General features: G+C 45.6%; 2 protein-coding genes across 7 annotated transcripts; both read left to right on the forward strand.

Moving 5' to 3' along the window:
* Nucleotides 1-337: 337 nt before the first annotated feature.
* LOC103395034 (vasodilator-stimulated phosphoprotein-like) lies at nt 338-9,304 on the forward strand. The gene is made up of 14 exons (XM_025065672.1): nt 338-547; nt 1,530-1,701; nt 1,927-2,101; nt 2,223-2,271; nt 2,460-2,563; nt 5,870-6,090; nt 6,384-6,490; nt 7,021-7,069; nt 7,195-7,228; nt 7,455-7,497; nt 7,586-7,681; nt 8,222-8,288; nt 8,846-8,903; nt 8,989-9,304. The coding sequence occupies exons 1-14, from the start codon at nt 543-545 to the stop codon at nt 9,036-9,038; spliced, it is 1,230 nt and encodes a 409-aa protein (XP_024921440.1). The 5' UTR covers nt 338-542; the 3' UTR covers nt 9,039-9,304.
* A 1,738-nt stretch (nt 9,305-11,042) lies between these two features.
* Nucleotides 11,043-19,991, forward strand: LOC103395035 (RAC-beta serine/threonine-protein kinase-like). 6 transcript variants are annotated; one of them, XM_008332571.3, is made up of 14 exons: nt 11,043-11,199; nt 13,362-13,524; nt 13,634-13,762; nt 14,410-14,521; nt 14,688-14,838; nt 15,084-15,215; nt 15,351-15,416; nt 15,570-15,638; nt 15,750-15,872; nt 16,027-16,155; nt 16,409-16,623; nt 16,703-16,790; nt 17,312-17,414; nt 17,821-19,991. In XM_008332571.3, exons 2-14 carry the CDS (start codon nt 13,479-13,481, stop codon nt 17,898-17,900), a joined length of 1,443 nt encoding a protein of 480 aa, XP_008330793.1. In that variant the 5' UTR covers nt 11,043-11,199; nt 13,362-13,478; the 3' UTR covers nt 17,901-19,991. The 6 variants fall into 6 exon arrangements, with proteins under 6 accessions (XP_008330793.1, XP_016897405.1, XP_008330795.1 ...); XM_017041916.2 differs by having other exon boundaries at nt 11,054-11,199; nt 13,365-13,524; XM_008332573.3 differs by having other exon boundaries at nt 11,054-11,175.
* Nucleotides 19,992-21,376: the final 1,385 nt, after the last annotated feature.

Below are 21,376 nucleotides of genomic sequence, written 5' to 3' on the forward strand. Positions count from 1 at the left end.
ATCCAATTGGCTGCAGGCCATGAAAACACAACACCTGTTCAGAGCCACTTTCTTGACTGCAAACATGAAAAGAAACAGAGACAGGGGTGACCGCAAACATGAAAAGAAACAGAGACAGGGGCAATAGAGATCTGTGGGCGAACTGTCTTCAGTATATATATATGTCAAGATCACTGTACATCACCACTGCCATGATCATTTAAGGTCATCCCAGTGGTAAGATAGACAGAAGACAGACAGAAATCAGAGTAATACCGCAAGTAGACGGAAACAGTGGGTGGTGTGAAACGAAGAGAGCAAGTGCAACGAGAACAGGAAGAGAAAGAGAGAGAAAAAAAACACAACCTAGGAAATGAGAAAAAGGCAGAAGTGCAAGTTGGATTTAAACGTTGTCATGGGTGAGAGCAGTGAGGGAGTGCAGACACGGATGAAAGCGTGTGCGATTCTGTAGATAGAGAGGAGCAAACAAAAGTTGATGAGGAGAAGAAACTAAAGCTGGCTGTAGAGAAAGTTTGACTTTGGACACTGACGACGGGTCAAAAATGGGGTGAGTGTGACTTCTAACCGATCATTTGTGCTTTGGTGGAGACCTGAAGTCATGCAGGGTCGTCTCACTTCCTTTCTACACTTTGACACGCTCTTTGACTGACTAGATTTTGTGCTGTGTGGCGTTGGCAGCAGGTGTTCACAGATACAGGGTTGGCATCTCCTGCAAACAGAGAGAAATCTTCAACGTGGAAAACGTTCTTCAGGGTTCCTTGTTGTGAAGACTTGTGTGAAAGCTGTAAAACATATGTTCATGGAGCTAGTGGTTTTTTTCTTCTTTTTGACAGCTAGCATTTCTTATTTATCTGGTTTGTTTAAAAGTCTATTTGGCAATTGAATAATTTTAAAAGGTGGATTTAACCTATTGACTAACTGTATTAGTAACAAAAGCAGCAGGATGAAGTCACTGCATCCTCATTGCTAACAGCTACATTTGAGTTAGAATGGTTCTCTGTTACCCCACCCTTCCAACAGTTATGTTTCAGTGTCACAAACAACAGTTACTGTCCCTTTATCGACAGGTGAACTGTAACATAGACCTTATATGGAAACAATGCACTGAGCACAGGAAGTGGTCAAAACCTTGTAGAAGGAAGTCAAATTTGTTGCAAACAAAATACTTTGGAACATGTAGCTGAATTAAAGTCACATCAGTGCAGAATCAAATATACACTAGACAAATTAAATTTTTCTCTTTGATTTTATTGGTCCGTTCGACACAGTCTGCCACACAGACTGGATGTCTCAAAATATAATAAATATTTAAATATTTTCAGAGTAAACTCCCTATCTCTCTCTCTCTACAAATCTCACATCAGCATCTTAAAGAGTTCAAACCCCTGACCTCCACATCCCTGCGTGATCTATGAACCCCCACATGTTCTAAGCTGCACGAGTCAGCTCACTTCTCTTCAGCACGGTTGAAGTTTTTGTGTGTGTGTCTTTGTGGTTCATTGTTTCCAAACCACTTCTCTGTTCACCAGTGAGTCCAGTATCTGTCAGGTGAAGGCGACGGTCATGATGTACGACGACACCAACAAACGCTGGCTGCCGGTGGGGTCGGACGCCCCCAGCTTCAGCCGAGTCCAGATTTATCACAACCCTGCAGCCAATACCTACAGAGTGGTGGGACGCAAACTAACAGCCGACCAGCAGGTGCACACACACAAGATCATATTTAAAATGAGCATTTCAACAAAAGCTTTGATAAACAATCAATATAAAGAGTAACAGATAGATTAACTCTGTAATTTCACAGCACATTTTATTTTCTGTATTTACTGACCCTGTCGTGTCTTTGAATCAACTCACGTTTGGGCTTTAACTTGAATTCAGTGAACTCGTTTTTACTGTACTTCCGTACACTTCCTCCTTTGTCAGGTGGTGATCAACTGCCCCATTGTCAGAGGGATGAAGTATAACCAGGCCACACCAAACTTCCATCAGTGGAGGGACCACAGGCAGGTGTGGGGCATGAACTTTGGCAGCAAGGAAGACGCTGCTCTTTTTGCGAACTCAATGCTGCACGCCCTGGAAACTCTCAGTGCATCAGCAGGTAACGACCGGCGGAGGAATGAAGTCAGTTAGGCAGAGACATACTGTATGTACAGACTTTAACCACTTGGAATGGAAACTTAAAGTGTGACTCTTGAATTTGTTTTATATTATTTTCCCAGGCCCTGCTCCAAGTGGACCATCTGCACAGGAAATGGAAAACCGCAAAAGGTAGAATATATTTTTGTAAATATAATTGATTTTCCTATAAGCAGTGTTCCATAGTTTGGCTGATTCACCAATTTTCCTAGTTAGTGAATAGTATACAGTATATATAACTACCAACAGGTTGCAGGTAAAACAGTGTTTCTGGTATTTCAGTAATATATTTTCCCAATCCTCTGTCCGTCACTGCTCAGACTGGAGCAGCAAAAACTGGAGGAACAGCGAGAGAAGGAGCGTCTGGAGAGAGAGAAGCAGGCGGATGCTGTTCCTGCTGCTCCTCCGCCTCCTCCTGCTGCTCCTCCAGCTCCCGCTCCTCCTGCACCTCCTGCACCTCCCGCCCCTCCCGCTCCTCCTGCACCTCCCGCCCCTCCCGCTCCTCCTGCACCTCCCGCCCCTCCCGCTCCTCCTGCACCTCCCGCCCCTCCCGCTCCTCCTGCACCTCCCGCCCCTCCCGCTCCTCCTGCACCTCCCGCCCCTCCCGCTCCTCCTGCACCTCCCGCCCCTCCCGCTCCTCCTGCACCTCCCGCCCCTCCCGCTCCTCCTGCACCTCCCGCCCCTCCCGCTCCTCCTGCACCTCCCGCCCCTCCCGCTCCTCCTGCACCTCCCGCCCCTCCCGCTCCTCCTGCACCTCCCGCCCCTCCCGCTCCTCCTGCACCTCCCGCCCCTCCCGCTCCTCCTGCACCTCCCGCCCCTCCCGCTCCTCCTGCACCTCCCGCCCCTCCCGCTCCTCCTGCACCTCCCGCCCCTCCCGCTCCTCCTGCACCTCCCGCCCCTCCCGCTCCTCCTGCACCTCCCGCCCCTCCCGCTCCTCCTGCACCTCCCGCCCCTCCCGCTCCTCCTGCACCTCCCGCCCCTCCCGCTCCTCCTGCACCTCCCGCCCCTCCCGCTCCTCCTGCACCTCCCGCCCCTCCCGCTCCTCCTGCACCTCCCGCCCCTCCCGCTCCTCCTGCACCTCCCGCCCCTCCCGCTCCTCCTGCACCTCCCGCCCCTCCCGCTCCTCCTGCACCTCCCGCCCCTCCCGCTCCTCCTGCACCTCCCGCCCCTCCCGCTCCTCCTGCACCTCCCGCCCCTCCCGCTCCTCCTGCACCTCCCGCCCCTCCCGCTCCTCCTGCACCTCCCGCCCCTCCCGCTCCTCCTGCACCTCCCGCCCCTCCCGCTCCTCCTGCACCTCCCGCCCCTCCCGCTCCTCCTGCACCTCCCGCCCCTCCCGCTCCTCCTGCACCTCCCGCCCCTCCCGCTCCTCCTGCACCTCCCGCCCCTCCCGCTCCTCCTGCACCTCCCGCCCCTCCCGCTCCTCCTGCACCTCCCGCCCCTCCCGCTCCTCCTGCACCTCCCGCCCCTCCCGCTCCTCCTGCACCTCCCGCCCCTCCCGCTCCTCCTGCACCTCCCGCCCCTCCCGCTCCTCCTGCACCTCCCGCCCCTCCCGCTCCTCCTGCACCTCCCGCCCCTCCCGCTCCTCCTGCACCTCCCGCCCCTCCCGCTCCTCCTGCACCTCCCGCCCCTCCCGCTCCTCCTGCACCTCCCGCCCCTCCCGCTCCTCCTGCACCTCCCGCCCCTCCCGCTCCTCCTGCACCTCCCGCCCCTCCCGCTCCTCCTGCACCTCCCGCCCCTCCCGCTCCTCCTGCACCTCCCGCCCCTCCCGCTCCTCCTGCACCTCCCGCCCCTCCCGCTCCTCCTGCACCTCCCGCCCCTCCCGCTCCTCCTGCACCTCCCGCCCCTCCCGCTCCTCCTGCACCTCCCGCCCCTCCCGCTCCTCCTGCACCTCCCGCCCCTCCCGCTCCTCCTGCACCTCCCGCCCCTCCCGCTCCTCCTGCACCTCCCGCCCCTCCCGCTCCTCCTGCACCTCCCGCCCCTCCCGCTCCTCCTGCACCTCCCGCCCCTCCCGCTCCTCCTGCACCTCCCGCCCCTCCCGCTCCTCCTGCACCTCCCGCCCCTCCCGCTCCTCCTGCACCTCCCGCCCCTCCCGCTCCTCCTGCACCTCCCGCCCCTCCCGCTCCTCCTGCACCTCCCGCCCCTCCCGCTCCTCCTGCACCTCCCGCCCCTCCCGCTCCTCCTGCACCTCCCGCCCCTCCCGCTCCTCCTGCACCTCCCGCCCCTCCCGCTCCTCCTGCACCTCCCGCCCCTCCCGCTCCTCCTGCACCTCCCGCCCCTCCCGCTCCTCCTGCACCTCCCGCCCCTCCCGCTCCTCCTGCACCTCCCGCCCCTCCCGCTCCTCCTGCACCTCCCGCCCCTCCCGCTCCTCCTGCACCTCCCGCCCCTCCCGCTCCTCCTGCACCTCCCGCCCCTCCCGCTCCTCCTGCACCTCCCGCCCCTCCCGCTCCTCCTGCACCTCCCGCCCCTCCCGCTCCTCCTGCACCTCCCGCCCCTCCCGCTCCTCCTGCACCTCCCGCCCCTCCCGCTCCTCCTGCACCTCCCGCCCCTCCCGCTCCTCCTGCACCTCCCGCCCCTCCCGCTCCTCCTGCACCTCCCGCCCCTCCCGCTCCTCCTGCACCTCCCGCCCCTCCCGCTCCTCCTGCACCTCCCGCCCCTCCCGCTCCTCCTGCACCTCCCGCCCCTCCCGCTCCTCCTGCACCTCCCGCCCCTCCCGCTCCTCCTGCACCTCCCGCCCCTCCCGCTCCTCCTGCACCTCCCGCCCCTCCCGCTCCTCCTGCACCTCCCGCCCCTCCCGCTCCTCCTGCACCTCCCGCCCCTCCCGCTCCTCCTGCACCTCCCGCCCCTCCCGCTCCTCCTGCACCTCCCGCCCCTCCCGCTCCTCCTGCACCTCCCGCCCCTCCCGCTCCTCCTGCACCTCCCGCCCCTCCCGCTCCTCCTGCACCTCCCGCCCCTCCCGCTCCTCCTGCACCTCCCGCCCCTCCCGCTCCTCCTGCACCTCCCGCCCCTCCCGCTCCTCCTGCACCTCCCGCCCCTCCCGCTCCTCCTGCACCTCCCGCCCCTCCCGCTCCTCCTGCACCTCCCGCCCCTCCCGCTCCTCCTGCACCTCCCGCCCCTCCCGCTCCTCCTGCACCTCCCGCCCCTCCCGCTCCTCCTGCACCTCCCGCCCCTCCCGCTCCTCCTGCACCTCCCGCCCCTCCCGCTCCTCCTGCACCTCCCGCCCCTCCCGCTCCTCCTGCACCTCCCGCCCCTCCCGCTCCTCCTGCACCTCCCGCCCCTCCCGCTCCTCCTGCACCTCCCGCCCCTCCCGCTCCTCCTGCACCTCCCGCCCCTCCCGCTCCTCCTGCACCTCCCGCCCCTCCCGCTCCTCCTGCACCTCCCGCCCCTCCCGCTCCTCCTGCACCTCCCGCCCCTCCCGCTCCTCCTGCACCTCCCGCCCCTCCCGCTCCTCCTGCACCTCCCGCCCCTCCCGCTCCTCCTGCACCTCCCGCCCCTCCCGCTCCTCCTGCACCTCCCGCCCCTCCCGCTCCTCCTGCACCTCCCGCCCCTCCCGCTCCTCCTGCACCTCCCGCCCCTCCCGCTCCTCCTGCACCTCCCGCCCCTCCCGCTCCTCCTGCACCTCCCGCCCCTCCCGCTCCTCCTGCACCTCCCGCCCCTCCCGCTCCTCCTGCACCTCCCGCCCCTCCCGCTCCTCCTGCACCTCCCGCCCCTCCCGCTCCTCCTGCACCTCCTGCACCTCCTGCTCCTACTGCTCCTCCTGCACCCCCTGCTCCACCGGCACCACCTCCACCTCCGGGCCCTCCCCCCTCAGGTGGACCACCTGCACCTCCTCCACCACCCACTGGGGGCGGCATTCCACCTCCACCACCTCCTCCTCCCCCCTCAGGAGGTGGAGGAGTTGGAGGAAACGACCTGGCTGCAGCTCTGGCCGGAGCCAAACTGCGTAAGGCAAAGGTGAGGTGTACGTATGTATTTGTCTGATTGGTGATTGTACAGTCATAACAGAGGACGGAAAAGAGTTAGCTTCTTGATGATGATGATGATGATGATGATGATGAAGATAATGATGATGATGATGATAATTTATCTTGACCGCATCATGTGTAAAGAGACAAATTTCATCACTCTCAACAGTTGGTCCCGGCACTGAGCTAGCTTAGCCCTGTGTTACACAATGTAAATGGTGACACAAATAAAATACGATTCTAATGTGTGTTGTTATAACTGGAGGTGTTTTTTGTGTCAAGAATGACAGTGACGGTCCACCAGCCCCCAAGCCAGCAGCGACATCAAGTGGAGGTGGAGGTGGAGGTGGTGACCTAATGGGAGAAATGAGTGCAATCCTGGCCAGAAGGTAAAATCTTTATAATAATCAATGATTTTACATTATACAGAGCTAGAGTCAAATTTCTATTGTTTCTTTATATATCATACACTTTTATATTGCTTTAGATATGATCCTACATATTCTGTACATAAATTATTTAAACAGTGTATCTCTCTTTCTTGAGTTCCTTATTAGAATTTGTTTTTTATTATTTGTTTAATAAATCTCACAATGTAAGTCTCAACTCTACAAGTTAACCTTAGTAATACTTGCTATCTGTGTTTATTTTGGGGTATTCTTATAATAACACCTGAAACTGAAAACGTGTGTACTGTTGTGTAATGTTTACAGGAAGTGTTTAAAAGCATAGAGTTGAAAACAAACTAATGAGAAAATAGTACTTTAATAGACCTTCAGCTATTGATTTGTACGTTCTCTCTGGTAGTCAAATTGTTTCGGTTTATCCCTAGCATATGGGTACTGTTACAGTTACAGTGCCCCTTGTGGAAGTCATGTTTAGAGATTTAAATGACTCTTGTTTAATTGTTTCAAAATAGGAGAAAAGCTTCTAACAGTCCTGCCGCAAAGAAGGAAGAACCTCGCAACGTGAGTGGGCTCAAGATGGCCTATTTAATACTGGCTCTCTGTGTTCTTTCTTTAGTATGCTTATTATAACACATGAAACTGAAGTGTTATAGACATTAACATTAGCATGTGTGAAACGTCTACAGGAAGAGTCTCAATGCGCAGCGCCAAAAACCCCAGGTTTGTGTTTTGTTTTCTTTTAATTAAACAGTAAAATGAAACTAAACTAAAATGAATACAATTTGTCTCTATTTTTTCCTACACATCATGAATGTACAGTTTGTAACCTTATGTATAGTTTACAGTGCTCACAAAATGTGTACGAACAAACTATACATTCAAAGAGAAACCATTTTTGTTAAGTGAACTGTACCTTTTGATTGTAAGAGCATTTATTTGTCCACAGAAATCAATGAAAAACCCAGGGAAAAATTTGCCACTCTGCCGAGGTAGGCCGTCACTGGGATTATTCAGTTTGTACTGATGCTGATTCCTCCTAATCTTCCTGTCCTAATGATTTCTCTTTTTTTTAAACAGACCTAAATCATCGTCCAACCCTCAAAGAGACACAGTCCCGTCCCACAGTTCACCCAACTGTCCGTCCCAAAATGCAACCACTGCACCAGTGTCCAGGTATCACACCACAATCCATTACTTTACTTTGACGCACGTGCACCCTCTCTTCAAAACCTTTCACACAAAAAGTACATTTTAAAACAGCAAATAAACTTGTGCGATACACTTTGAATTTAACACCATAATATTTTATTTTAAACCAATATTTTAAGTGGATACAATTTGAGACTTTGAGAGAATAAAACAAGAAGAAGCTACAGAGGAGGAGCTTCAGAAAGTTAGTCTGGTTTAAGCAGAAGTGGATGTCTGTTGCTGGTTGAATTACAGAGGAACTTTATACCAATGGTTAACGTCATGAGGAAGTCATTTCTTTTATTTAAACACAACTTGGTTTAGGCTCAGGGTACAGGCTGCTCTCTAAAACCAGAGCAGATCTTCTCTCTCTCTCTCTCTCTCTCTCTCTCTCTCGGCCAACATGGTTTTATAAAAGTTCTTCCGTTGTATCTGCTGCTTTCATGTGTTCAGCTCCCTCTCAGAGAAGCTTCCTGTGTAGAGAATGTGTGTTTGCTGCTAAACTACGGTCTTTTTTGCTTTTAGGATGAAGGTGTCGAACAAAATCACAGAGGGAACAGGAAGTGATGTCAATACGGAACAATTAAAACAGGTTGGTTCCCATTTTCTATTTTGAGCTCATTAAGAATTTAGGCTACAGTAACTCCAGTCAAGTCAAGAGTACAGAGGGTTTGTGTAGAGCAGTGTCTCAAACTGTGGTACGCGTACCACCAGTGGTACACGAGCGCTCTCTAGTGGTACACGGGGAAAATTCACATTTTCACATTTACATTTTCAATTAAATACATCTGAAACATACCATGATCAAGGTTTTCTCAGGTGGTACAGAGTGTAAAAAGTTTGAGAACCACTGGTGTAGCGTATAGACCATCTGCCTCGGCAAAGAGACACAGGGAAGAATGTGGAAGACAGCATAGGAAAACAGAGAATACTGTAATACAGTATGTAAAGAAGCAAATAGTACAGGTTGAGGGAGAACTTCATTTGGACGTGCTGGTAGTTCTGATGAGTTTGTTTTATTAGTTATGAATTAACAAATGATGATGATTAATGATGGTTGTTAATAAAATCGTTTTTTATATCAAGCTTGTTTAGTTGAGTGTGTGTGTGTGTGTGTGTGTGTGTGTTTGATGTTTTTTTTTTCTTCAGGAAATCCTTGAAGAAATTAGAAAAGAACTTCAGAAAATAAAGGAGGAGATCATTACAGGTGGGCTCCACTTTTGCATCGCAACAAATTAACGGCAGAAGATGTTTGTGTGTTTCTCTCACACGTCCCTGTTTCTCTCCTCCAGCATTGACTAAGGAGCTACAGAGTGCAAAACCCACAGCTGACGAGGCCTGAAGTCTCTGCTGGATTGATTACTATTAGTCATGATTGACACCATGTTGCACAGAAAGTTGGCTTAAGTCAAAATCGACTAGTTCGAATAAGCAGATCAGCCGATTTCGTTCATGTTGCTAATATTTTCTCAGGTAATTTCTAAAGTGTTAGAAACGTGGATGTTTTTCATTGCTTTAAACTATATTGAACTATTGGGGATTTTTCAAATATAAACTAAAGTATGAATATTTACTAGCCTTAAACATAATAAATAGTGGAATTAGGTGTGTGTGTTTGTTTTGATATAAATACTTTCAAACTATTCTATATCTATTGTATGTACAATATACGCACCCAGTGTGGACTGTATAAGGCACATACACATGAATCATCCTCATTTGCATTTCAATAGTCCTCAGGCTCAACTTCTCTCTTGTGCTAATTAGACACAGTTATATAGGACATTTCTCCCCCTACAGCTTCAACTAATATTTTATGAAACATAACATTTTGTAGTTACTTTCTAGGTTATTGAACTGTTGCCATTCAAATTTGAATTAATTCCACTGATGCTATTTCTACCAAGGCAACAATGCTCAAATTGAACTGTGAAAATGTTATTCAGAATTATTGTAGTGAACACAGCAAATCCTTATCTAACATAAAATTATGAAAACGTTCAAACTATATCTCTACAAGAAGCGGTGTTCAATCAGATCATTCTTCCTTTGGGTCGTCTACACTGCAAAAATAATTCAAGAAAGTAAAAAAATCGTGTATCAAGGAAACAAGTCATAGTACTTAAGTAATAAGAAAATTATAAAATTCAAATAACTGCTACACATATTTCATGTTAAATAAATTTAACCTGTAGTTTTGTATGCCATTTTTGTAACATGTTGTTTTGTGCGAAACCTACTAGAGGGGTGGAGGCATTTTAGTCTTTCCGACACATGAACTTTGTACTTATTATAACAATTCAAGCATAAATCCTCTCCCACTGGGAAGTTTTTGCTCAATATAAGGTAAGTGTGCTGGTGCTTTTTGGTGATGTTTTGAAGGTTTAAAAAAACGAAGCCGTTCTTGTTCTTTATCTTGAGCCATTTATTGCTTAGGTCCGAAGTTTATGTGAAGTATATCTAAGGAAGATGTGTCTCTTAATGGAATTATTTTTAATGCCCTCTTACACTACACTTTTCACTGAGTATACTGCTGCTATTACCTATGATTGGTACTCTTTCACAGTTTAGGTTCTGTAAACGTTTGAGTGTTCTCTTCCTGATTTTCTTTTTCAGTCTTGCACAGTCATATTGTCGTGTCATAACTGCCTCACTATGAAGCCATACTTGCTAAAGAGCAGTTTTTCCGAATGTATATCAATTACCACACTTACAGTACAATGAAGCATGGAAGTTAGTTTTCAACAGTTGAGCTAAAAAAATTATAGATTAGAGCAAATATTTTATTTACATATTGCACCTGTATTTTTTGGTATGCAATGACATTTCATTTCAGAGTTCTTTCAGCCTATAAACCCACACTAATGTCTCTTATACATTATCTATCCTGACATGGTATTAACTTAATATTTAATAAATAAATTTAAAGTAGTTATTGACATACAGTAGTTCTATCCTGACATGGTATTAACTTAAACTTTTAATGGATTTAAAGTAGTTATTGACATACAGTAGGGTCTTTGAAATGTGTTTCACATCAGCAAAAACAAATGCATGTTGGCAAAAAATGCAAAAACAAAAAACTGTACCAAAAGTTGATAAAGTTATAAATATTTTATATCAATATTTCCTAGGTTATGTCTGTTTTCAACAATGCCAATTTGGTTTGTTCCTTTTTAGTTGCTGTCCGATGTCATCAAAAGCAATGTCAAATGTATTGTATGAAAAATTCTCAACATTTTTTCAAAGGCAAGAGTTTCAGAAAGGTAATATACAGTACCAGAGGTATAGGACGGTAATTTGAGGATGTCTTTGAGCCTCTTTGCCTGAAGAGGGCAATGCTGTGTATTTTGACGGCTGAGAACATTGACGAAGAAGAAGACAGTCCACGGTGTTTTCCTGGGTGTATGGCCCGCTCTGGATCCAGCCTGTCAAAACTGCTCTGAAACTGGAACAACGTGGGATAAAGTCAGTGGAATGTGTGTTTCTTCTTCTTTTAAACGGTAAAAATTGGAAGTTTTACTGATTTGTAAAATTTTAGTGAGTTATGAGTCACAATTAGAAACAATTGTTCTTTGATTGTCTTGCTATTAGCAAGGCTGCATGAGTAACATTAGAAGACATATGATCGCGAATGTAAGACGTTTACACATAATAAATAGTTATTTCCAACTTTCAAATATGGTTAGTAACTACAAGAAACTGCCCAAAAAGTATATTAAAGAGTACCATGGATATATTTTAGGTGTAATACAGTCGTAAAAACGTGGTAATAAGAACTAATAGGCAAAGTTATTTTGTAAGTTCATGTATTCGAAATTAAGAAATCATTGCCTGTATATGTATTGTAAGTTACACCGATGACGTCAGGGGAGTTATATACTAACTATGTATAGTCTCATGATGGATGTTTGTTTGAAAGGCTGGTTGAAAGTTAACCTATCGCTGTTAGCACACGGCTAAGTCCAGTCGTTAGCGAGTAACTTTAAACAGCACAGCAGCTAACAGCAAGAATAGCACTTGCAGGTTGGATAATACGCTCATTCGCCTTGATAAGCCACATGTGGCTAAGTTACTTAATTTACATGTGTAATTTGTGTTTATTTGGTTTATCCATGTCACCACTAAATTCTACGTGAGTGCCGTTGTAAGATATTAGCTGCACATTTAGCCTTGTTTTTTTCCACTCGCTTTCGCTGCCCGATGACCGGATCACACGACAAACTCCTGGTAAATGCACACGCTTCCTGGAAACGATAGAAAAAAAGTTTATTTTTATTTTATGTTATTTTTTTCTGCTACATTTGCTGCCTTTAGACTTCGGAAGTAATAATCCGCATTCCGAGTGACTGCTCGATCCTGGTGACGGCAGACGTGTTTATTATCGGCAGGAATTTGAGCCGCCGTCAGCCAAATGTTGAATTCTTCTCCGCTTTCCAGTTCGTTTCATGTGTGCCCACACGAAATGTGAGCCCTGTACATACACGAGTGACTTCTTTTTCACATGTGCAGCTAAACTTAGCAGATAAACACTTTTACATTTGATGTGCATGAATAGGTTTGGAGATGTGTTCTCCATATGACGCGGACGCAGCAACAAACATCTCTGTGAGATCATTCGGTGCTGTAATTAATTAATGCTAGAGCTTTTATATTTAAAATTTAATTTTAATAAGTGAGTTAAAAATATTTTGTCAATTATTGTTATCTGGGAGTTTATGAAAAAAGTAGGGAAGTTTATTAAAATTGTTATATTACCACATCAGTGAATTAAAGGCACTGGAACATGTTTCATGGCAACAAGAAATGTGCTGGTGTGGGTGCAATGTTAAAGTTGTGCTGAACAGAGCGGCTATGTGAATCATTATACTGTATAGGTAATTTACCTGTAAATACACAGAACCTAGGTCATTGATATCAGTACACTTTTCCTTGCCCAAAAATGGGTATCACAGGAAAAATCTGTAACTCTGGATGTTTGGCTGGTGTGTCACTGCTTAGATGCAGAAGAAAAAAAATACAGTAGCATTACAATAAGACGTCCAGTTGTACATTTGCTGTTTGCTGTATGTTTGCTCTGTTTTTGAATGTTGCAAATGTAACAGCCATAAAGTGTTTACTTCTTTCTGCCAGCTGTTGCAATTGATGACATAAATCATTGATTGTTGCCAAATATTTTATTTCATATCGTTGGAATAATTTACAGCAATGTATTAAGTGACTAATAAATCATGAACCGTGAACGTTGAACAATAAAAATGCAATCATAGTTTTTGCATTGCTGCGTTCTCAAACGAAGCACCTCCTCTATACTTAGATGCTTCAGATTTTTTCCTGCTGTTGTGAAAACATCTCATCCAGACAACCTCCTGCTGCATTACTCATGTGTGAGCACCAAATTCCAGACCATACCAAGAGCTTCACTCTGAAAACAACTTCAATTTGTTATCACTCATTCAATGATTATCATAGGAAGAGTCTCTTAATAAAGATGAGTCTTATTTGTAGCTCTACTGCTGCTAAGTTAACTTTATTTTAAATAAATTGAAATCCATTTGGTGTGGAAGTATTGTAGACTGAATTAAACATGCCATATTCATTCTTGCTGTTCTGCTTATGCCGGTCAAGACGATCATGTTTCATTTGTGTCATTGGTATTATTCAGCAGGTGCTGTTTGGATTTGAACTGTGACTGAGACTCCATCCGGCCCAAACGACACGTCCGCTGCTCCCCTCCCCAACCTCCCACTCTCCTGACCCTCTCTGAAACACAGCTCTCACCATGAATGAAGTTAATGTAGTCAAAGAGGGCTGGCTCCAGAAAAGAGGTAAATGTGACCAAGACTGAATTATTAACTCCACAAGTTTGTCACAGCTTAGGTTCTATATTGAAAATGCACATTGGTCATACTCACATTTTACCTCCTTCTAAACCAGGTGAGTACATTAAAACATGGAGGGCCCGGTATTTCATCCTGAAGAGTGACGGCTCCTTCATCGGCAACAAGGAGAAGCCTGATCTTAACGACCAGACTTCACCACCTCTCAACAACTTCTCTGTGGCAGGTTTGTCTACCTGGGGATGTAGGACAAGAGAAAGTGCACTTGAACTACAACATTCCATCACTGCAAATTGCTTTAAGGCATTGTTTTTTGCAAAGTGCAAAAGTAATTATAATACTTACAACACTTAAAGTATATCTATATAAATATATAAATAATATTTCTTAAACAGATTTCCATTGTGTACTGTTGGTTGCTCTCGTTATGTAAACAGCATAAATAACAGCAGACAAACAAAAATCAGCCAGCGACAGCCTCCAACTCACCTTTAATGATGTTTGTCCACGTGAATTTACTGTGTTACGATATAGCAGCACATTTACGCACCGTGCAAATTGGGCAGCGATGCAAATCACACAGTGACACGCAGAGTTTTACCCACAGTCGGCATTTTGTGTATGCAGGCTTGTGAAAGTCACCCAGACGAAAACTGCTGCTGCTTCATTGTGCACGAGACTCCTGGGGTTCATGGGAAAAAATTGTCCTCATGCCCTATGAATGGATATTGCAAAATCTAAATGAAATCAATCCTGAATCCATTGAATTTAATTGTTTTTTTTAACCCACCCCCAATATTAGGCACTGCTATAACTTTTTAACGTTTTGTTAATTGGTTTTCTATTTGACTCTCATCCTACAATGTGATTCAGAATGCCAGCTAATGAAGACAGAAAGACCCCGGCCCAACACCTTTGTCATCCGTTGCCTTCAGTGGACCACTGTTATTGAACGTACCTTTCACGTGGACAGCAATGAGGAAAGGTAAGCAAAGAAAGGATTATGTTTACAAGCACAGGGAATGAAAAGGCATCGTGAGTGATGTCCATGTGACATAACAGGCTGCTGCCCCCAGTGCTTGATGATTTTCTTTTTTTTTTTTTTGGTGCCTTTGAGTATAATGTGACTTCCTATGACTCGTTCCTTACAGAGAAGAGTGGATGCGCGCTATCCAGTCGGTGGCTAACAGTCTGAAGATGCGAGAACAGGAGGACGAAGAACCAATGGATGTGTTTGGTTCACCCAGTGAAAGCAGCTTGGAGGAAATGGAGGTGGCCATGTCCAAGAGTCGCAACAAAGTGGTGAGAGGAGTTATGTTTTTTACCTTATCCCTAAGCCCCTGCCCATGCTCAGGTAAAGCTCCTTTTGTATCCTGAGAAGTGTTGTACAAATGCAAGCTGATATTATGATTATTATTTAAAAAATTGGGACTGTGGGGAATTAATCATCATAGGTTATGACCTTGTCCCTTTCCATCTATGGGTTTAATTGTTTTACACAGACCAATAGTCCAATCCACACATCTACTGTCTATCTCATCCTACAGACAATGAGCGACTTTGAGTACCTGAAGCTGCTGGGTAAGGGCACATTTGGAAAGGTGATTCTTGTCAAAGAGAAGTCCACTGGAGTTCATTATGCCATGAAAATACTGCGCAAAGAGGTCATTATTGCCAAGGTGAGTTCATGGTTTATCATAACTAGTAGGAAATGCAGACTTTACTACAAGATAAGCATCTACCAACATAGAATGCACGTTTCGCTTCACGTTGACTTTCTTCTGGTGGTCACAACAAATGTTGTTTGTTGGCAGGATGAGGTGGCTCACACAGTAACAGAGAGCAGAGTTTTACAAAACACGCGACACCCCTTCCTCACGGTGAGATCAAATTGTTTCAGGCATATAATGATGCATGTTTGTATGTGTAATATGTATGATTATAGATTGTCATTTACATATGGTAACATCAGACCCGAGAGACTCAGCTTCTTGATTCACCTCCTTTAACGTGTTTTGCTTTTCTTACTGCAGACACTCAAGTACGCTTTCCAAACCAATGACCGGCTCTGTTTTGTAATGGAGTATGCCAACGGAGGCGAGGTGAGACCTCGCATTCACGCATCCTAAATTAGTATGCATGTACTGATTCACATGGTGTTAACAGCTCGCTGCGCACATGCGTTTTACTCCACCTGCTCTCATCTCTTTCAGCTTTTCTTCCATCTGTCACGGGAGCGGGTTTTCACAGAAGACCGGGCACGCTTCTACGGGGCGGAGATTGTGTCGGCTCTGGAGTACCTGCATTCACGAGACGTCGTTTACCGGGATCTGAAGGTGAATCTTTAATTTAGACGTTTATTTTTATAGACTGTCTTAAACCTGGTCTGACAGTGGTCAGAAAACTGTCTGAAAACTGTATACCTAAGATATCACAGGTCAGATTTGTTACTTTTATTTGTTACTTAATATTTTCTTATTTTCGTCTCAGCTGGAAAATCTGATGTTGGACAAAGACGGTCACATCAAGATCACCGACTTTGGCCTTTGTAAGGAGGGCATCACTCCTGACGCAACCATGAAAACCTTCTGTGGAACTCCTGAATACCTGGCACCTGAGGTGAGCTGCAGGAAACCACAGCTGTCAAGTAAAAACAAGTCACAATTTGGATTCAAACAGCCTGGCAAAAGAGTCAGTATCTATCAAGAATTTAATTGTTTTAGTCACACTTTTATCACTACAGTGTCATCTGAAAGAGGGATGAGCCACTACTAGTAACTTTACCAATGTTACAGTTGTGTATGTCGAACTAAGACAAAGAGATAGTAGTAAAACACATTAATTTTTCTTAATTGCGCCCCTTCTCCCTCAGGTCCTAGAAGACAATGACTACGGCCGTTCAGTAGACTGGTGGGGTCTGGGTGTGGTCATGTATGAGATGATGTGTGGACGTCTGCCCTTCTACAACCAAGACCATGAGCGCTTGTTTGAGCTCATCCTCATGGAGGAGATCCGTTTCCCTAGGAACCTGTCGCCTGAGGCCAAGTCCCTGCTGGCTGGCCTGCTGAAGAAAGACCCCAAACAGAGGTGTGTGTCAGTGTGTGTACTGCATCTTTGTGTGCTTGTGTGTCTGTTTCCCTTACAAGGTGATGTTTGGACCTTACAGGTTAGGCGGAGGACCCAATGATGCCAAAGAAGTAATGAGTCACAAGTTTTTCGTCGACATCATCTGGCAGGATGTGGTACAGAAGAAGGTAAGAGATTATTTAGCAAGAGGAAGTAAAACTGAGAAACTGTGTGGTGTTTTATGCCAGACACAATTTGTGGCTCTGCTTATCTGAGTCTGGTTTCCATCAAAATAAACAGTCATCGTTTCTTACACTCTTTGATGATTTTGTTTCATTTTGAGGTAATGAGCTCAGACAATGTACATATGTATAATGAACATCTACTGTTCTCCTCACTTCAGACAACACTGTCTGACACAGTTGCCTTCAAGATACTTCAGATCTTTCCAAAGTATGACTACAATGACAATGACGTTCAAGGCCTAATAATAAGAAAATGAATCCAGATACAAACCGGTAACTGAAGAATCTGGTATTATTTGACTTTTTATGAGATGAGCTTATTAAATCACATTCATGACTTACAGTAAAAGGCAAACATCTTAAAAAACAATTAGTCTTTAGATGTACTCCCCGTCCGGTTTACATGCAACTGTTCAAAAATCAATTTTCAGTTGAATGATTTTTCTTCCCTTCTTCTGGTTTAGCTCACCCCACTCTTCAGACCACAAGTGACATCGGAGACAGACACCCGGTACTTTGATGAAGAGTTCACGGCGCAGACCATCACGCTCACTCCTCCAGATAAATGTAAGAGCTATTCAGGTTTGGTTCTGTCTGTCACTGGTCCAAATTATTGAAAGAAAGTAATTAAAGGAAAAGAATCGACTGCATATAAGTTTTTAGTTTTTGTGTGATTCTGTAGAGTATGACATGTTAAGATCTCAAATATCATCACGTTCTATATTGGCACTGCTGGGTGAAGTTGTGGGATGTTGTGATTTCACTGATTCAGTGTTAGAGTTCTTCCTGTAAAGCATTGTTTCCCAAAGACTGGGTCGCGACCCTCAGGTGGGTCTTAAGAGATTTTTGGGGGGGGTTGTCTATGTCTGTTGACTTGGGTTGTGAAGGTTTATGACTTTTAAAATATGGGCCCCCAGAAAAAAAGTTTGGGAAACACTGCTGTAAAGTGACCAGACTTGTGTCCTTCTTACAGATACCAGTCTGGACTGTGAGGATCCCACGCAGCAAGCACATTTCCCCCAGTTCTCTTACTCTGCCAGCATTAGAGAGTGACAGCATTTCTGACATCACACACACACACACACATACACACATACACTCACACACACTTTCACTCACAAACACAGACATACACACAGAAACGCATACAAAGACACGAGAAGCCTTGGCCACACCCCCCAACAGCTATAAAAGGGCCTGAACTCTGGCTCCTACAGCATGGAAGTGCCTCAGCTGGTGGCCACATCACTGTGTATCAATCCCTTTCTCAACCACAGCATAGACAACGCCTGGCCACTCTGGCTGCACTGTATCAAACTGGACTTCAGTACCTCATGTAGTCATCAGCACAACTCAACCACACACCCGGGACTCTGTGTGTAGCGCCTTCAGACAGCCTACAGACGCCTGCTGCTGCTTTACCGGACTGTAAACATCATCCATCGTGAAAATCTCCGGTTTGACGAGAAGCCACGCGGTGATGATTCTTCCAAGTGCACTTCTTCAAAACAAGCGCCTACCACCGCTAATAAGTCGTGAAGAAGCATGTCGGTTTGTTTGCAGATTTTCCTCTATGGTGTGTTTGAGTGTGTGTGTGTGTGAAATGTTTTCCTCTGTTTGTTTGTTTGTGTTTTCTCCTCTTTGTTTTTCAGAAAAAGGGGGGGGGCAGGACATCAGATCCAAACAGTGTGTGTGTGTGTTTAATATGACGCTTGTCTGACGTAAATCAGGAACAATGGATGAACGAAAAACTATGCGATCAAAGTGTCTTCACGGAGAAAAGCTTGCGCAGAGTGAAGTGCGACGGGTGGCCGAAACATGCTGACCTTTTTTTTAAAACTGAATGCAATGAAAACAAATCACTTGTTTGTCACCTCAGACTGTGATCTTTTACACATCTGTCCAATGCGACACTGCAATTAATGGGAATTGGGAATACCTTATTACACAAGGTGTATATGTTATTTAAACAAGGTTTTCTTTTTATTAATTTTGACACACTCAATCCTTGTCGATCAGCAGAATGCACAGCAGCCATGTGATTTAAGAGGCTCACGAAGCACTTAGTGATTAAAAAGCAAAAAGAAAAGTTTGGATGGCCCATGTTCATATTTTAGCTGACCGCTTCCTGGATTGAAAGTTTCTTATTATTACGTTTCTTTCTGATCGGACGTTTGACCACTTTTATTTTAATTAACTTCACCACCTCATCTGTTGTACAGCATCCTATACCTTGGCTTTTTTTTTTGCTTTTGTTTTAACGACAAAAATGTAATCTATCACCATATCAGTCCATTAGGGCTGCAACTATTATTTACTTTTAACATTGTTTATTCCACTGTCCATGAACTAAAATGATTCTGTTTACTGTTTTCGAGTAAAGAAACTGGAACCTTAGACATAAGTAGAAGCTAAGCAGCTTATTTAAGCACAAAATGTTCATATGTGATGTCATCATCATTTCTTGATATTTAAAGTTTTCTTTCCTCATCTATTTTTGCTCTTATGCTTGTAGGATATAGAACTGTAGATATTTCATGCTTGCCATGCTGGACCTTTCTCCTGTGTCAAAGTCCACCTTCACAGATGTCTCAAAATATAATTTAACCCTTTAAGGGCTGATCCAGTGATAGCAGTGAGCTGTGTATACCATGAACATGGTCCATTGTAAGATTTTTGTGTTTTAGTGCAATGTGGACAACCTTGCGAGGTTATTTGTTTTGTTATCTTCCAATTTGTTCTTAGCACCATGAAATGATAATCGAGAGGCGTGCAGACATGCTGGGTTTTATACTGTACATGGAAATGCCAGTGAGGCACCGATGCTGGTGTCCAGCTGAGTCACTCGTGAAAGAGCAGAAAAACCTGCTCACGGAGCCTCCTACCACAGATGCTGTTCTGAAATTTCCGTTATTATTATTATTTTCTTTGTCTTGTTTATCACCCTTGAGTCCTCCACTGCCCCCCTCCCAGCCCCCCGACCTTCCTCTACCCTTGTCACAAATTATGGATTTTCATAATGATTGACCGAAATAAATGTATTTTTTTCAGTTACATTATTCTATTAAACAGTTTCATTTCTATTTGTTTATGAATGTAATTCTCAAAGACAATGATCCAATACACCTTTTTACTGTCTTAATATACCCTGGTGGATGTGTTTTTATTTTAAACAAAATTCACATGGTATTTATGATTATTATTATTAAGAATGAAATATGGCATATATGTAAGTCTGCTCAGTCTGTGTCTGTCTATCTGTCAGTCCTCAGTCTGTCTGTCTGCTCTTGTCTGCTTTCCTGTGTGTGTAATACAACCGAAGGCATTTGTCTCACACTGCTGAAACCTCATGTGTGTTGTGTTAGGCAAGGACAATGTTACATAACTCCCTCCCTCTGTCCTTTGCCCTGTGTGTGTGTGTGTCTCGGTCGCTGCAGACAGACGCGGAGCTACACCATGTGCTCTGCTCCGACACGAGTATGTCTGTTTCTGTGTGTCAGTGAGAGTCGGCGTTTTCAACGCTCTGACAGAAACGAACATGTGCCGTTGTTGAGAAGTGACCACGCCTTCACCCGCTGTCTCACATGTCCCCACACACATCCATGCCCTACTGAATACCCACAGAACAATAGCTGCCTCACTCAACGCCGCTGTTATGTTTGTGTTAAAAAGCCAGGCTTTTACCCCCTCAAACAGGTCAATATCTTCGGGACTGTTTGTTTGTGGGGATTTTTTTTTCCATCCAAAAATATTTTCCAATAAGTTAACCAGTATCTGCCCCTGTTTTTTTTTTTTTACAACTAAAATGTGTGTGTATGTGTGTGAGAGAGAGACAGTCTATAGGGTGTGGTAGTTCATATGTACCCCAAACTGCCCCCAAAAGGTCAACTCACGTAGTCCCTTCCTACCTAAAACACCTCTCTGTAAGTCTGCTCATTCTGCAGCACCACCTCTGTGTTCTTTGAATTGTCTGGCACCACTTTGAAGTACTTCTCAGCCTCTTCTGGCTTCCTAATAAGTGCCCATGTTCCTCTTTTGGTACCTGACAATACCTGACCTGCCAAAAAGACATAATGCAGCACCAGATAATAATATTAACGTTGACCACAATGCCAAATAATCATAGCAACTATACTGAATAATGTCCACAATAACAATAATATATGATTTTTTAAAAATATACATTGATGTATTCAGCTTGTCATCTCTGTTGTATCGCAGCCTAGCAGCATATGAACATCATGTGCAGCAGACTGCGTTAAATTAAACTGACAGTGGCCTCAGTCACCTCAGTGTGTCATCAGAGACTTAACATATCTGTGCTGAGTTCACAGCAGGGCCTATAAAACAATGCTGCCTTTACGTACTCCTCGCAAATTCCCTTATTGTCTTATTGAAGTCCAGTCACTGCTACAAAACTTGATGTAGATGTTAAATATATGATAAAAATAAACTATAAATGTTTTTTATTTTTTATTTTATTTTTAATAGAGTTAAACATCATTAACAAGATATTTTAAACACCTCTG

The sequence above is a fragment of the Cynoglossus semilaevis genome, chromosome 19, assembly GCF_000523025.1.
Source record: "Cynoglossus semilaevis isolate Cse_v1.0 chromosome 19, Cse_v1.0, whole genome shotgun sequence".
In the NCBI taxonomy this organism is placed as follows: domain Eukaryota; kingdom Metazoa; phylum Chordata; class Actinopteri; order Pleuronectiformes; family Cynoglossidae; genus Cynoglossus; species Cynoglossus semilaevis.

Bases quoted from the DNA above. Each gene is read 5' to 3' on its own strand.
- LOC103395035 (XM_008332571.3), top strand. From the start codon at position 13,479: ATGAATGAAGTTAATGTAGTCAAAGAGGGCTGGCTCCAGAAAAGAG. The intron at 15,873-16,026 runs GTGAATCTTTAA...TTTTCGTCTCAG, and splicing joins TCGTTTACCGGGATCTGAAG to CTGGAAAATCTGATGTTGGA. The intron at 16,156-16,408 runs GTGAGCTGCAGG...CTTCTCCCTCAG, and splicing joins CTGAATACCTGGCACCTGAG to GTCCTAGAAGACAATGACTA.
- LOC103395034 (XM_025065672.1), top strand. The intron at 6,491-7,020 runs GTAAAATCTTTA...GTTTCAAAATAG, and splicing joins AGTGCAATCCTGGCCAGAAG to GAGAAAAGCTTCTAACAGTC. The intron at 7,682-8,221 runs GTATCACACCAC...TTTTGCTTTTAG, and splicing joins ACCACTGCACCAGTGTCCAG to GATGAAGGTGTCGAACAAAA.